The following is a 15,616-nucleotide window of genomic DNA, read 5'->3' as shown; positions in this document are numbered from 1 at the left end:
CCATCCTCCTTATCCTACCACACCTCTGCATTGTTTTTCACCAGGTGACGAGATTTTAGTAAAGGAATGGAAGATTGACCCTTTGGGGCCAAAGTGGAGAGGGCCATATATGGTGATATTGTCAACCCCAACCGCAGTAAAAGTTAGGGAGATTAAACCCTGGATTCATTATACCCGCATAAAGCAAGCCCCACCTACGTGGAGGGTAGGAGGAACCAATCCGAGTGGATTAAGACTCAGGATTGTCCGGCAACACCCTAAGGGGACAACAAGGCCATGAAGCTGACCCCTTCGGGAACAACAGAACGCCGTTGGTCAAGTATGTCCCAGCGTGGCCCACCGAAAGCATTCTCCTGGAGTTGGTGGAAAAATGTCCTCATGGGAAGGAGGGAGACTAGAGGGCCGGTGGGACGGAGAACGGTGTTTGGGTTTATAGTGTTGTTTAGCATGTTTGCACCGACCCTTGGGAATTGGTTTACTCTCCATGCCAGCGAAATGTTCAAGGTACATGGGAAAAATGTGACACTGATTTATGAGCACCCCCGGAGGGTAGGGGATTTTGCCTTTCTCCCTGATGTGTTTAATGAACCCCAACCAGTCTTGGACGACTTATACCGAATAAACAATAATCAGCCCCCAGGGCTATTTACTAATATTTCCAATAGGGCGGGAAACGATAGGAGTACACTGATTAGATTCCGAAAAGCCACCAGAGGGTTGTGTTTCTGTTTTGGCACAAAAGAAAAACAACCAAGGTTTGCCAGGGGGATACAAAGGATTTTTGATGAAATGGGGAACTATAGTGCCTGTAGAGATCGTTTCTTTCTCCATGGTACATACAATTACTCATACCTTAATGACACTAATAATCTCTCGGATTTTCTAAATGAGTCCGAATGGAAAGAGATATATCCAAATTTTCAATACACTTCCCAAGTAAGAATCTTTCCGGACCCTATAAATGTATGGTGGATAAGAGATCCCAACTTATGGTTTTTCTTTGATAAATGGGCTACTAAATACCATCCTGGGAAATATCAGTGTGCCGGCATTGGATACCTGACTTTCCCAGTCCGGGTTCTACACCTCACAGGAAAGATATCCACCGGACCCCGAGCACGGAAAAGGAGGACAACTTACCAAACAGGGCCCCTAGGGGCAGGGTGCTCGGACGAGGTTATAATAGGACAAGGTTTGTCCTACTCAGAGGGGGCAAGGGTGATTGGAGGATCACTCACTGGGACTCTGACGCTCGGGTCCTATCCAGGGATCATCTCTCAGGAAAATAGGAGGAGTATTTTAGGCCTCACCTGTAGATTGGAGAAGAGTGTGAACGCCACTGGGGAGATTGTAAGGGCCTTACAGACTGAAGTTGAAGAGTTAAGCCAGATGATTATGCAGCAAAAGGTAGCTCTAGACTATTTGCTGGCTGCAAAAGGAGGTTTCTGTAAGATGGTGGGGCCCCAGTGCATAGTTAGGTTCCATAACCTGAACTCTACCATTAAGGATGATCTTGAAACGTTACACAACTTAATAAATGACAATGTAAAAGAAGATCTGGGATGGTCCCCCTTCTCGTGGTTAACCAATTGGTTGCCCTCAGGAACATGGATAAAAGAAATATTGATGATTTTTATGCTAGGCTTGTTTGTATTTTTCATTGTACTATGTTGTTCTCCCATAGTCATGCAAATGTGTACCAAGTATATGATTCAGACCCCAACGGTGGAAAAAGTTGCTATGTTTCAACCCAGTAAGACTTGGAGGGATCCATAAAATGTTTATATTGTTTTACTCAAATGATAATGTCATTTTCACATTTGTAGAATTGTTAAGACGGTTATTTGATGTTTTGTTTGGAGGATAATGACCACTGGTCTAATAGGATGGTCTGCTGGGAGCTTTTCCAATTTCCCTAGACAATTGGACTTTCGAGGTCGGACGGGTTTTGGGAACACAAAAAAAAATAAAATAAATGGGGGAATAAGGTGGAACTACAAAATGGAAGTTGGGGAAGTTACCAGTACTCATGGGATAGGGGGCAGTATGGGATTAGGGAGGGGCTTGGCAAGGGTGGCGGGTGGTGATTGGATGTTTGGGTGGCAGGGGATGATTGGATGTTTATTAAACTGCACCACAACTTTGAACCAATGGGCGGTCCTAAACCGAACCCCTTTGACTGTATAAAAAGGCCACATGGCTTGAGGCCTGTGTCGTTTCCACCAGGCGCCATGTTGCGTAGGAGGCGACCCAGGCAGCTGCTTGACTTCTAAGTAAACTGCTTTCTTGAAAGAACCTGACTGCCTGTCTTGTTGTTCCTGCGCCCGCCGATTTGCAGCCTAGGAAAAAGATCATCCACTTCAGTTCCTTGTCAAAGTGGTCCATGGTAAAAAAAAAAAAAAAAGGTTGGGAACCACTGCTCTAGGGACTCATTGACACAAGCAGTTGCAGCAGGACCACAAGAAGGTTACTCGATCGGCCCGCTCTCAGTGAGCCCTGCAACAGGGAGAGAGTTACAAACATTTCCCACCACCTCAAGTTACAACACCTTGGAAACCCTTTGGTCAAGTTAGTGCCTGTTGACAAAGCATGGCTTGGAATAATGATCCCATAGCACTTTGTCCTCCAAAGCACTTTACATTTTAGGTTTGCTTGTATGTTTTCCACAAACGCCACTACCACCTTTTCGCCCATGCTCCAGCATTATTTTAAATTTTAATTTTACATTTGGCCTTCCCACAGTTTTAATTGTGTGTTGTCTTATTGTTAATGTTGCATATCTTATTGTCCATGTTTTTTTTTATTTGATTTGCTTGTATTGTTGTTATTATTGCTTGTATTGTTGTATTCGGGCTCGGCCTCATGTAAGTTGCACCAAGTCCCTTGGGGAGATGGTAGCGGGGTACAAATAAAGTATTATTATTATTATTATTATTATTGGATTCTTGTAGGTTTTTCCGGGCTATATGGCCATGTTCTGGAGGCAATTTTTCTCCTGACGTTTCGCCTGCATCTATGGCAAGCATCCTCAGAGGTAGTGAGGTCACTACCTCTGAGGATGCTTGCCATAGATGCAGGCGAAACGTCAAGAGAAAAATTGCCTCCGGAACATGGCCATATAGCCCGGAAAAACCTACAACAACCCAGTGATTCCGGCCATGAAAGCCTTCGACAATACATTATTATTATGTAGAAGGGCTGAAAGATGAGAATGTGCTCAGCATGTTATCATCCACACACAGCCTTTTTTTTTTGGGGGGGGGGGGGTGAAGAATCACAAGAAAAACACAGCATGGCAATATGACACTAAAAGCCAGTGGCAATTTGTATGTCTTAGCCCTTGCTAAATATTTGATCTGATAGGCCTCATTTGAGGTATTAGGTTATGTTTCATTGTACTGTTCTCCAAACATGTGCTAAACAAATGGATCATTTATTGAAACAGAAACGGGGAGGTAGAGCTGTCTTTAAAGTTAAAGGATTTCAGAGGAGAAAAACCAAGAAAAAGGTCCTGCAAAGAACTCTACGTCACAAGAAAGAGGAAAGCAAATAGCAGTTTATTGTTCAAGTTGTGAGCGGACTCCTTTTTTGCTCCCCATATCCCTTTTGTTATGAATGTGTTCCTTGGCTGAGCAGTCATTCAGGCACATTGTGACTATCCTGGTGGGCGGGGTGACTGGATATATTTATATAAACACACACACATATACTAATACTGTTAAGCCAAGTCTTCAGGTATCTTTCCATGTCCTTGACTAAAACTCCATGGGTTGTTTTCTTCCACAAGAGAAACAGCCCTGTATCGTCCTTAGTGGTTTTGTCTGGTCCCCACTGAGGCATTTTAAGTGTTTCCTTCCTCAATGCTCTGCAGCTGTAATCTTTGGCCAGCATGGGTCCGGCCACCGCGCCGTGCGCAGGTGCTGCTGTTTCCCATAGTTCGTACTGGGAACAAAGAACCAGCTAAAACATCTCCGCCAAACAAAGCGATCCTCACGTCAGTTTCAATAGCTTTGGCCAAGCTGGATGCATAACTGTCCAGAGACTTATGAACTTCTGCTTTTACATGAAGGACAGAATTCTTTGTTGTGTCTAAAACAAAAGAAAAGAGAGAGAGAGAGCTTTTTACCTTTGCATATTGTCTAATATTTGCGAAGAATTCAAAGACATAGCCATTAAAGTCTGGATCAATATCCAAAGGGATCTCATAGCATCTTTGAGACTAATTAAGAGAAACTGCTCTTGCTCTCAGGCCCCTTCTACACTGCCATATAACCCAGATTATCAAAGTAGATAATCCACATCTGATTTGAAGTGGATTATATGAGTCTACACTGCCATATAATCCAGTTCAAAGCAGATAATCTAGATTTTATATGGCAGTGTAAAAGGGATCATAGTCTCAAAAAGGCTACAAGGTATCATTTGTATAATACTGTAGTATTATATATTACTAGCCGTCCCCTACCACGCGTTGCTGTGACCCAGTCTGTATATATGTGTTTTTGTGTGTGTATATATGTTTGTGTATATATTTGTGTATATGTGTATATATTGTATGTGTGTTTGCATGTATGTGTGTGTATCTGGTTTTGCACATGTGTTTTAATGTATTTTTTGCGTTTTAAGTCTCTTCTGCTGTGTTTTTCAGTATTTTTATGAGTGATGGCCACTTGTTGACCTAATAGGTGTATTGTGTCCAAATTTGATGTCAGTTCGTCCAGTGTTTTTTGCATTATGTCAATCCCACAAATGAACATTACATTTTAATTTATATAGATGTATAATATATTAATATACATTACATATTTTAAAATCAGAAAAAATGTATATTATTATTATGGAGGAATTCTTTTTGCAAGTAATCCTCTACACCACCAATGCAGCTCCAAGTTAAAACATCCAACCGCAGTGTACCTTTAATATGTTCCACTTCATCTTCAAATGTCACTGAACTCCTCCGTCGATGAGGATACACACAATGTGGGTGATGCATTCCATCAGAACTATAGTCTTCAAGTAGCATGACATCTGTTCCTGAAAATAAGGGCATCATGGATTAGTTGCATGCCACAATATCTCAGTTTAAGACAGCCTTCCTAACATAATGTCCCCCAGATGTTTCACACCGTAAGTTCCTAGGTAGGCATTTCTGTCCTTGTTGGGGATGAAGGAAATTGAGCTCTGTCATCTGATGTTACAAGTTTGGCTAGATTGGTTTAAGGATTTTAAAGGAACTGACAGTATTCTAAGAGCTAGAAATACACTATGAATACCTTGAAGTTCTCAAGTTTGTATTTTTCTTGTAGTGCTAATACATGAGCAAGAGGAACCTGCAACAGAGAGGATTGGGAGGCATGCTTTACTCTTCTACTTGTTTCTCTTCAACTTGGCCTTTCAATTTCCCCCCAAAAAACTGAGCATTGAGACTGGAAGAATCGTGATACGATGCTGCTGTTAATGTGGCCTAAGGCTGTATTCGATATTTTAGCAGGCACATCACATTTCTTGCACATGTTCAATGTGAATGTTCTAATATGGAGTGGTCAAAATGTGGCCTGTGGACTTCATGCAGCTGCTGGGCCCTGAAGCCTACCATTGTTACTTCAACCTCATGGGAAAAAAATAATTTGGTACATTTTTTTGACAACGACTTCCCCAAAATGACACAGAACCAGGCATGTAGGCCTGGGGGGGGGGGGGGGGGACGGACGGACGGACGGACGATTGGGGTAACAATACAAAAGGTTTGCTAGAGTAGACCCTCCTGCACTCAGACTCAGCCCCCCCATGAAACTCAGCCCCCCTTGAATCAAAAGAAGGGCAGAATATAAATAAAGTGTATTATTATTATTATTATTATTATTATTATTATTATTATTATTACCTGAATCCTGAGAGTAGCTGAATCCTGTATCTCCTGTGCTACTGCTATGTCCTAAAGTCCTTTCACCTGCCATAAGAGCTGTGAGGTGTGGAGACAGTCCTAAATCTGCAAAAGAATTTCAGAATGAACAAACACTAAAGAAGTGACTGGATATATGACATCATCATCATTTATATCCCATTTTTATCTCTTGATTAAGACACAAAGTAACTCACAATATTAAAAAAACGAAGCAATTTAAAATCCACAACATGCAAATATTAAAATAGAATTAATCATACAAGTCAATTAAAATAACTCAAAACACTTTAAAACTGTTAAAATAATCTCATATCCTACAGCATCTTCCTCTCCTGGCGTGTTCCTTTCAAACCTGAATAAAAAGTCTTTAGCCTGCCATTGGAAGGACAGCAGGGAGGGGGCCGGGCAGGTCCATACCAGGAGATGTGATCTGTCAAAAAACCTGGACCTGTGTCATATAGGACTTTAGAGGCTACAACCCAGCACTTTGAATAGTGTCTGGAAGCAAACTGGCAGCCAATGGAGCTGTTGCAACAGAGAGGTTTTGCACTCCCTGTAGCCAGCTTTATTAACAATTTCACCAAAGCACTTTGGGCCAGTTGAAGTTTCTGAAGACTCTTCAAAGGTAGCCCATCATTTGATCCAGTCAATCACTTAGCTTGTTATACCTGCACTGGGAATGAGTTAAAATACTGACATGAAACAATCGGGGCCAGCAAACACCTTCCAACAAAGGACTCCCCCAGGCAGCAATCAACCAGGCTTTGAAGCTGCAAGGCCCTTTAAATACTAATCAAGATGGCCAACTGCAACATTCACACTTGCCTCAAGCAGACAAGAGTTCTTTCTCCCACCCTGGACATTCCACAAATATATAAACCCCACTTGCCTAGTTTCCAACAGACCTCACAACATCTGAGGATGCCTGCCATAGATGTGAGCGAAACGTCAGGAGAGAATGCTTCTGAAACATACCCATACAGCCTGGAAAATTGACAGCAACCCAACTGAAATATTGTTGGTCATTGTGGTAATGAAATGCTGAAATCATTAACCCTTGGTTTGATTCACATGACTCTTTTTATGCTCTTAAACCATACTTTCTCTTTGAGCTGCATAATGAAATGTGAATGTTTCCCATTAAACATGAGCAACCAATATTTGGATACTTATTTACCTTGACTACAGCATTGAAAGAATAAAAAGGGCACATTTGATTACCTGTAATCCTATTTGAAATACTAAATAATCTGGATGTCCTTTGTCGCTGCACAAATGATTCTCGGTAGTATCGGTCTCCGAAACACATTCCTAGCAACTCCTTGCGTACCGTTTTATTCCATAGTCCATAAATCAAAGGGTGGCAAATGGCACTTGTGAAAGATAACCATGTTGCCAATGTCTCCAAAGTTGGGGAAATGCTGTTTTTCCCCCAAAGTGCCTCAGTGGTAATAACCACCATGTAAGGCCCCCATGTGATGACGAAAGCACCAATCACAACCAAGATGGTTATCAAAGCTTTGCATTGGTTGGCAGAATAAACCACCCCTTGGAAAGCATTCCTTCGGCTTCCCGAGGAGGACGTTGAAGTACTGGAGTTCTTTCTCCCATTCCTTTGAGTATCTTCCTCTGCAATGACCACACTGCCACAATGAATCTTCCGAGCTTTAATCCGAGCCACCCGGAAGATGAATCCATAGCATATCATCATGATCATGAAGGGCAGCAATGCACACCAGATCTGCCAAAAAGCAGTGTAACCTGCCTGTTTATGCCATGCAGCCACACACATCCATTTGAACTGGTCGAACTCTAGGGAAGACCAACCAAAGAGGGGAGGAAGGCACCCAATGAGAGAATGGAGCCACACGTACACAATAGCCACCACTGCTCTGTTACCCGTAATCTTCATTGGGTAAACCATTGGGTATAGGACAGCGTAGTACCTGAAACATAGAAAAGGAGGACTGCAGTCAAACTAAGAAATATACAAGAAACAAATAATAATAGGATCAATTGCAACCTAGTTCATGCTTTGTTTGAAATCACTGCTTACTCAGAAATTGGGGGGGAGGGACGGGGACGGGGGGACGGGACAGAAGGACTTCTACAGAGAAATCATATGAAGTAAGTATCTTAAGCATTGTACAATGTCGCACACAAAGGCTAGTTGTTGGTGACACTACAGAGGTGTTCAAAATAATGGATATTTTATTGTGAGGCAGTTCCATACTGCATAGCACAAAGAACTGATTTCTTTGAATTACATGTGTTAAAATTGGATGAGGAATATGAGCATTCCTTTATTAGAGTTTCAAAATCCAAAATACTCCAAAATTGTCCGTATGGGTGGTTGAGACTGTGAACCTTTTGCTGTCTGATGGCTCAGTGTACACAAACTTTGCTTCATGTACAAAATGCTGCAAGCTCTCCAAAGCTTTAGGTGCTCTTACTGCCTATTACAGGAGAAACCAGCTGATTCCTAATCCATCTAAAACAAAGACATGTGTTTTTTCACCTTAAGAACAGGCAAGCATCTCAAGTTCTGAGGATTACCTAGGAAGGAATCCCGCTGGAGCACTGCAGCACACCAAAATACCTAGGAGTTACCTTGGACCATGCTCTGACTTACAAGAAGCACTGCTTGACTAACAAGCAAAAAGTGGACACTGGAAATAATATCATGTGAAAGCTGACTGGCACAACCTGGGAATCACAACCAGATACAGTGAAGACATCTGCCTTTGCGCTTTGCTACTCTGCTGCTGAATAAGCATGCCCAGTGTGGAACACATCTCACCACGTTAAAACAGTGGATATGGCTCTTAATGAGACATGCTGCATTATTAAAGGATGTCTACTCCCCACACCACTGGAGGAATTATACTGTTTAGCACCACCTGATATCCGCTGGGAAGTAGCAGCCAATAATGAAAGGACCAAGACAGTGACATCTCTGGCCCATCCCCTGTTTGGATATCAGCCAGCAAGCCATTGCCTTAAATGAAGAAATAGCTTTCTAAGATCAACAGAGATACTCACAGGAAAACCTCAGCAAGCAAGAGTCCAAAAGTGGCAGGCTAAAACACAGAACCTCAATCCATGGCTTATATCAAATTAGAGTCTCTTCCCTGGGCACACAGAAGACCATGCAACTTGGAAGGTGCTGAACAGACTGCGCTCTGGCACCACAAGATGCAGAACCACACTTAAGAAATGGGGCTACAAAGTGGAGTCCGTGACATGTGAGTGTGGAGAAAAGCAAACCACAGACCACCTACTACAATGCAGTCTGAGCCCTGCAACATGCACAATGGATGACCTTCCCACAACGACACTAGAGGCACTCCAAGTGGCCAGCTCTTGGTCAAAAGGCATTTAGCATAATGCCAAATTGTTAACTTTGTTTGTGTTTTTAAATACATTACAATACAAATATTTCAAAATCTGAATAATCTGAAATACTTCTGGTTCCAAGTGTGTCAGATACGGGAGACTTAACCTGTACTTATAACATATGAATAGCCTGCTGCATCAGGCCAATGATTAGACTTCCTATTTTTTTTACAGCAGCTTCTGAGACCTAACAGAAGACATATCAGTTCAATCATGCTTTGCTACCTGCACATAGGCATGAAAAAGGAAACAGGTCCTCATAATATTTAGTTTAAGGACATGGTTATACTGGGTTTTTTGAATCACATTATCTCTCAGAATGGGTGGATAAGACAGAGACTTCATTGTTGCTCACTGACACGTGGCTTCTATTGAAAAACATTGCGTACCGGTCGATAGCAATGAGTCCGAGCGTGAGCATACTGGCAGAGCTGATCAGCATATACAGCAAGGCTGAAAAATTGCACCAAACGACGCCAAAGATCCATTCTCGCTTAATGGAACTGGTCACAACGAAAGGAAGCACAAGTACCGAAAGGAGGAAGTTGGATAGAGTCAGGCTGAACACAAACTTGTTGCTGAGTGTGAGGAGGTATGACCTTTTGTAGAGGGTCAGGACAATGACCAGGTTTCCTAAACAGATGAAGATGGCAATGACAATAATTGCAATTGACTCTGTAATTCTGCCTACTCCATTCTCTGGAAGTGTAAGGTTCCCTGAGGCGTTCTTGTGGCTGAGAGAGGAGTTGATGCTCATCATCAGAGCGTACGGAAGATGGACAGCCAGGACATGCTGGGCACCTGGAAAAAGAAGAAAAACACAGGTATCATTCGAATACTGTGCTTTTCTAAATGATATAATTTTACATTCTATCTTTAATTGGTTTAAAATCATTACATATCATCAAGTGCAGCCAGTGGGGAAGGGCTCTTTGGTGTATTCTAGATCAATGCTTCATTGATACATGATATGTGCGATCAGCAATCCATCCACATACTCCCCCCTCCCCCCACACACATCACTTCATTGCCAGTTAAATATGCCCATCGCTCATAGGACTCTTTTCATACTACCCTGCTATGATTCTATTTTTTTTTTTTTGCCTTCCTCTGGGACTCTGAGATTTGCAGCTTGAAGAGACATGAGCACAATCCCACTGAAAACTCTAAAAGCTTCTCCCGAAACTGCAAAACTTGGGATTCCACAGGATGGAACAGTAGTTGTTAAAGTGGAATCCCAGCATTACAACTGTATGGTGTGAAATGACCCTTGGTTTCCATGCCCCTTGTAATCTTAGTTGCATCTCCTATGGACCTCGCACAAGTTTCAAACTTAAACTTTGGTGCTCAGAACTGGACACAAGCCAAATAAAGTGTCCTTTCTCTTGATCTGGACACTATAATTTGGTGGATGCAGCCTAGAACTCCTTCAGCTGTTCTTTTCCCTGTTGCTGGATATCACAGGGACGGTTGACTCACTATTTGTAATGTCTGGAAGACTGGAAGCCTGATTCCATGGCACAGAGACAAGTGGTTTCAAACTGCACTCATTCTACAACAAGGATGGGCAAACTTGGGTTAAGTGGCTGAGGGGGAAAAGGAAAGGGCCTGAGGCTGTTAGGAACTGTGGGAATTGAAGTCCAAAACACCCGGAGGACCCAAGTTTGCCCATGCCTGTTCTACAATGTAGATGCGCCCTGAGAAAAGCTGGCCTTTATTTCAAGGGCCTCATCTTCCTTTCCTCTCCCTTCTGCTTCCTTCTCCTCCTTTTTCCTTCTTCCTCCTTCCTCTCTCCCCTAACTTTTCCTTTTTCCTCACTTCCTCTTTTCATTCTTTCTCTCTCTTCCTTTTCTCTCTTTTTCTCAATCTTTGTCCCTTTTCTTTCTTTCTCCATTCCCTTTCTCTGCCTCCCTTTCTCTCTATCTTCCTCTTCTTTTCTATTTCTTTCTCTTTCTTCCTTCTCCCTCTCTTCCTCCCTTCTCTGTAGTTCTCTCCATCTCCCCTTTCTCTCCCTCTTTTTCTCTCTTCCTCTCTTTCTTTCTCCCTTCCCTTTCTCTCTTCCTCTCTTTCCAATCCTTCTCTCTCATTTCCTCCCTTCTGTCTTTCTCTCTTGCTCTCCATTCCCTTTCTCTCCTTCTCTCCCTCCCTTCCTATCCTCCTCTCTTTCCTTCTTTCTCTCCCTTCTTTCTCTCTTCTCTTTCTTTCTCCCTTTCTCTCTATCTTCCTTCCTTCCTTTCTCTCTCTCCCTTCTCTCCCTTCCCTTTCTCTCTATCTTCCAATCTTTCTTTCTCTCCCTTCCTTCTCTCTTCCTTCCTTCTCTGTCTTTCTCTCCTTCACTCCCTTCCCTTTCTCTTTATCTTCCTCCCTTCTCTCTCTCTCTCTCAATCTCTCTCTCCCCCTTCTTCCTCTCGCTCTCCCTTTCTTCTCTGTTTTTCTCTCCCTTCCCTTTCTATCTTCCCCGCTTCTCTTTCTTTCTTTCTCTCTTCTCTCCCTCCCTTCTCTTTCTCTCCTTCTCTTCCTTCCCCCTTTTCTTCTCCTTCTTCCTCCTCTTCTTCGGGGTCGGACACAGGCAGCCCCTTCTCCTTCCCTCCCGAAACGGGAGGCCCTCTCTTCCCGCGAGTCTCCCCTCCAGAGGTGGGGCATGGCGCTCCATTCCGGGCGAACCCCTTCCTTCCTCCTCGGTGCCCAGCCTCCCCCTTGGGCGCCGTGCGAGGCCACTCACCGTGTGTCCCGGGGGCTGCCTTGCTGCGGGAGCGGGCTCTCTTCCCGGGACCCCCCACCAGCGCCGCCGCCCACGGAGCTCCCCCAGCGCCGCCCCTTCCCCCTCTTCCCCTCCTCCGCTCCTTTGTTCTCCTCTCCCTCCTTCTCCCCCTCAACTTTGGGCCTCTTCGGCGGGCCGAGAAGAGGATCCCGATGCCTTTCCTCCTTCCTCCCTTGCCTTGCAAGGCTCCTCCACCCGCTCACTTGGCGGGAGGCTCGTCTTCTTCGCCTTGCTGGGAAAAGTCGGCCGCCAATTCCAAAGCAGCCGACTTAGGCAGCATTTCCTCCCCCGGCATTCCTGGCCCTTTTACACCTCATCTCCCTTTCTGGCCCTCCTTCATTTTTGCTGTTCTTCTCCAAGGCCAGCTCTTTCTCGGCCGAAGGAATGGCCATGGGAGGGCAGGAGGCAGCGCTTGGGATTCAGCGGCAGCCCGCGAGTCCAGTGGCATGAGGAACACACTTCAGTTTCCATCCCCACTGGCAGAGTTTCCTGCCATCTGGGTGGTGCCAGAATGAGAACACCCCCCCCCCCCCCACATTATATGCCCAGCATCCCTTACCTGGAATTCCACATAAGATGGCTGAGGGCTAATCTACACCAGTGGCTCCCTACCTATCAATTATATCTATCTATATAAAACCTACAACCCTTCAGGTCATCCCAGATGTGGTCTCTGCCAGCCAGGGCCAGAACTTTTTCCATCAGTTAGGGGGCATCCGGCTTCATTCCTATTTTCTCTGCTACCCAATTTACACTAGAGGTTCTTGACATCTCTGGAAAACCAGGGCCAGGAGAACGTACAAGTTGATCAATTTTGTCATTGTCCAAGAAACATCCCAAAAGGCCTCCTGAGTGTCCCCCTGCTGGGTCCTCTCTTCCTCTTCCTTCCTTGGTGTCGACGTGGCCCCCGAATCCTGGTTTCCAGCTCCATTACAGAGACCACTGTTTCCTCAGGTTGGAGCACCAAGTCCGGCCAGTCAAAGACGATGGCCACTTTTTGCCAGGTCTCTTTGGTCGAAGGGCAGTCTGTGATGAAATGTTCTCCATAAACACCTCCAAGGTCATGTGCCCAGCATGACTGCATGGAGCACAGTTACCTTTCAGCAGAAGTGGTACCTACTGATCTAATCATATTTTGCATATTTTCAAATTGCTAGGTTGACAGAAGCTGGGCCTAACAGTGGGAGCTCCCCTCACTCTCTGGATTCAAACCCCCAGCCTTTCAGTTAGCAAGTTCAGCAACTCAGTGGTTTAACCCGCTGCGCCACCAAGGGGCCTATATATATATATACTGTATGTGTGTGTGTGTGTTATATTACTCAAAGCAGCTGAAAAACATGGTCATAAGACATTACAACTATTTGTTATAATGCTGTGTGGCCAGCATTAGCCTCAGGTTATAAAACTGATTTAATCCTTACATTAGCTCTCCATTCTTTGTCTTCAGGAGGAAAGAGAGTGCAATGTATGACAGGTGGGGACCACTGATGCAACTTTACTTCAGTCCACAAGAAGTGCACATCAACAGGTAAAAGAATTACAGTGCTCTCCCTTATTCTATCCCATTGGCCTCTCACAGTAGTAAATGTTACTGAACATATTGGAGCTGCAATTTTTCTACAGTCATTACAATCAGACTGTAAGAATAAACATTCCACAGGTTTCCTTTTTGTTTACGATTGGTTTAATGTAGAGCAGATGGAAAGAAGCCTGAAGGAAAAAGGAGGTATATGTGTAGTCACACAGTGCTAGCTGCAGGGAAAGAAATCACTATTTTTATCTATGAAATGTTGACAAGTATGATAAACATGTCTTCTACCCCAAAACCCAGACCATAACACTTTCGCTCAGTGTTTGAATATGCTGCCATTGGATTGGTAAAGGAAATCTGGATTATTATTGTGTATGTAAAGATGGTCAGATCACTGGCAAGGAAAGAACAGTTAAAAGCCACACATTTTGGAATACCTCCTTTTGTTACCATAACTTAGAACTAACCCATTGAAGCATGGCATTTAAAACCAAATTATTATTGGCTCAAAAGTCTATTCTACTGGGTGCTAACAATAGAATTTGTTTATCATCTTGCTTGGTTTCCTCTATAAACTTTTAAGAAATAACTAATTTGAACATGTGATCCTTTCCTCTCCTTAATCCCAAGTAACATGATCTATATAGCTAACTTTAAACAACATTTCACTCTCTGTTTAGATTACATGATGTATTAGAAAGGCAGAACAAAGATTGTATCTGGGAAGAACTTCAGAAAGAAGGGTACAGTTGTCGAGTCACAATGCCCCTCCTCCCAAAAGATTAATAGTTTATCAAGTTTATGAAATTTCTTAACTTCTTTGAACTTTGCTGGTGCGAAGCGGTGGAGATCGGAAATGGACCAACAGCAGCTTCACCCCCACAAAGACTTTATAGTTCCAACCCTTTAATAAATTATGCCTATTTTTTCCTGACTTTGCTGTTGTTGTTTATTCGTTCAGTCACTTCTGACTCTTAATGACCTCATGGACCGGCCCACGCCAGAGCTCCCTGTCGGCCATCAACACCCCCAACTCCTTCAGAGTCAAGCCAGTCACTTTTCCCCTGACTATCTGTGTAAATTGTATCTTTCTGTATACAATATCTATTTCTTTTATATAAAATGTATACTTTTCCATATAAAATGTAGCAAGATGTAGCCAGAGAAAAATCACCTCTATATAACTCCAAAGAGCCACTTCCCAAACACTGGAAGGTTGGGCAAATCCCTCTGGCTGTTTTGCAGACAGGCAATCATCAGAATCAATTGTTCATGTATACAGAGATAGTTTCCCATGTCAGCCCAGATAAGCCAAGAGGTATTTGTCTGATTAAATGGTTCACTTGAGGCTGAGAGATTGCTGACCATGGAAAGAGATGCTTAGAGTGTGTACATTCAACCCATTCTGTTTGTTTCCATCTATAATTGTCCTCATGATGCACTTTCCCCCTGTCCTTAATAAAGCCAAACCTCACTGCTCCCCTTTCTTGGACTCCTCCCTCACAAATATACTTTTTATTCCTATCTCACCCAGGGTTTTAACGTTTTAACATTTTATCTCGTGCATTTGGCCCACCCTTTCTATTTGATTTTATTATGTTATTTTGCACTGTTTATTTTAATTTGTTACTTTATTTATTTTGTTTTGATGTAACTTTTTCTGTAGTTTTGTGTCCAACTTTGCTGTATTATTTTTGAGCTTGGCCTGATGTTAGCCGCCCCGCGTCCCCTTTGGGGAGATGGTGGCGGGGTATAAATAAAGATGATGATGATGATTATTACATTTGTTAAACCTATTGACTGACAGCCCAAACTGTGAATGCCCAAGATCATCACCTTTGTTTTGGGAATCTCATGTCTTTGACTGCAGAAACCCCTATCTTTGTCAAACACAGAACTGGACTATTGAGCCAATCAAGAGCTTAGTATCATTTATTTAAACATTGTCTTCACAAATGACGTCTCCTACCAGGGGACACCCCACCAGCTGTTTGGTTCTTCGGCTGACCAACTCCAAGCTGTC

General features: G+C 43.4%; 1 protein-coding gene across 4 annotated transcripts; it reads right to left on the bottom strand.

The window, feature by feature from the left end:
• Window positions 1–3,538: 3,538 nt before the first annotated feature.
• On the bottom strand, window positions 3,539–12,295 carry GPR161 (G protein-coupled receptor 161). 4 transcript variants are annotated; one of them, XM_067466611.1, is made up of 6 exons: window positions 12,240–12,295; window positions 9,691–10,102; window positions 7,127–7,851; window positions 5,885–5,989; window positions 4,915–5,034; window positions 3,539–4,089 (listed from the first exon to the last, which is right to left on the bottom strand). In XM_067466611.1, exons 2-6 carry the CDS (start codon window positions 10,059–10,061, stop codon window positions 3,842–3,844), a joined length of 1,569 nt encoding a protein of 522 aa, XP_067322712.1. In that variant the 5' UTR covers window positions 10,062–10,102; window positions 12,240–12,295; the 3' UTR covers window positions 3,539–3,841. The 4 variants fall into 4 exon arrangements, with proteins under 4 accessions (XP_067322712.1, XP_067322714.1, XP_060626722.2 ...); XM_067466613.1 differs by having other exon boundaries at window positions 12,266–12,295; XM_060770739.2 differs by lacking the exon at window positions 12,240–12,295 and adding an exon at window positions 12,024–12,117.
• Window positions 12,296–15,616: the final 3,321 nt, after the last annotated feature.

Source organism: Anolis sagrei, chromosome 3 (genome assembly GCF_037176765.1).
Source record: "Anolis sagrei isolate rAnoSag1 chromosome 3, rAnoSag1.mat, whole genome shotgun sequence".
Classification (NCBI taxonomy): Eukaryota; Metazoa; Chordata; class Lepidosauria; order Squamata; family Dactyloidae; genus Anolis; species Anolis sagrei.
The sequence above is the reverse complement of the archived record's forward strand: the minus strand, read 5'-3'. Positions and strand labels throughout refer to the sequence as shown.

Coding starts and splice junctions, on each gene's coding strand:
- GPR161 (XM_067466611.1), bottom strand. CDS start 10,061: ATGATGAGCATCAACTCCTCTCTCAGCCACAAGAACGCCTCAGGGAAC. Junction 5,990..7,126: donor TATTTCAAATAGGATTACAG/GTAATCAAATGT, acceptor ATTCTTTTGCAG/ATTTAGGACTGTCTCCACAC. Junction 5,035..5,884: donor CAGCTACTCTCAGGATTCAG/GTAATAATAATA, acceptor CCTTATTTTCAG/GAACAGATGTCATGCTACTT.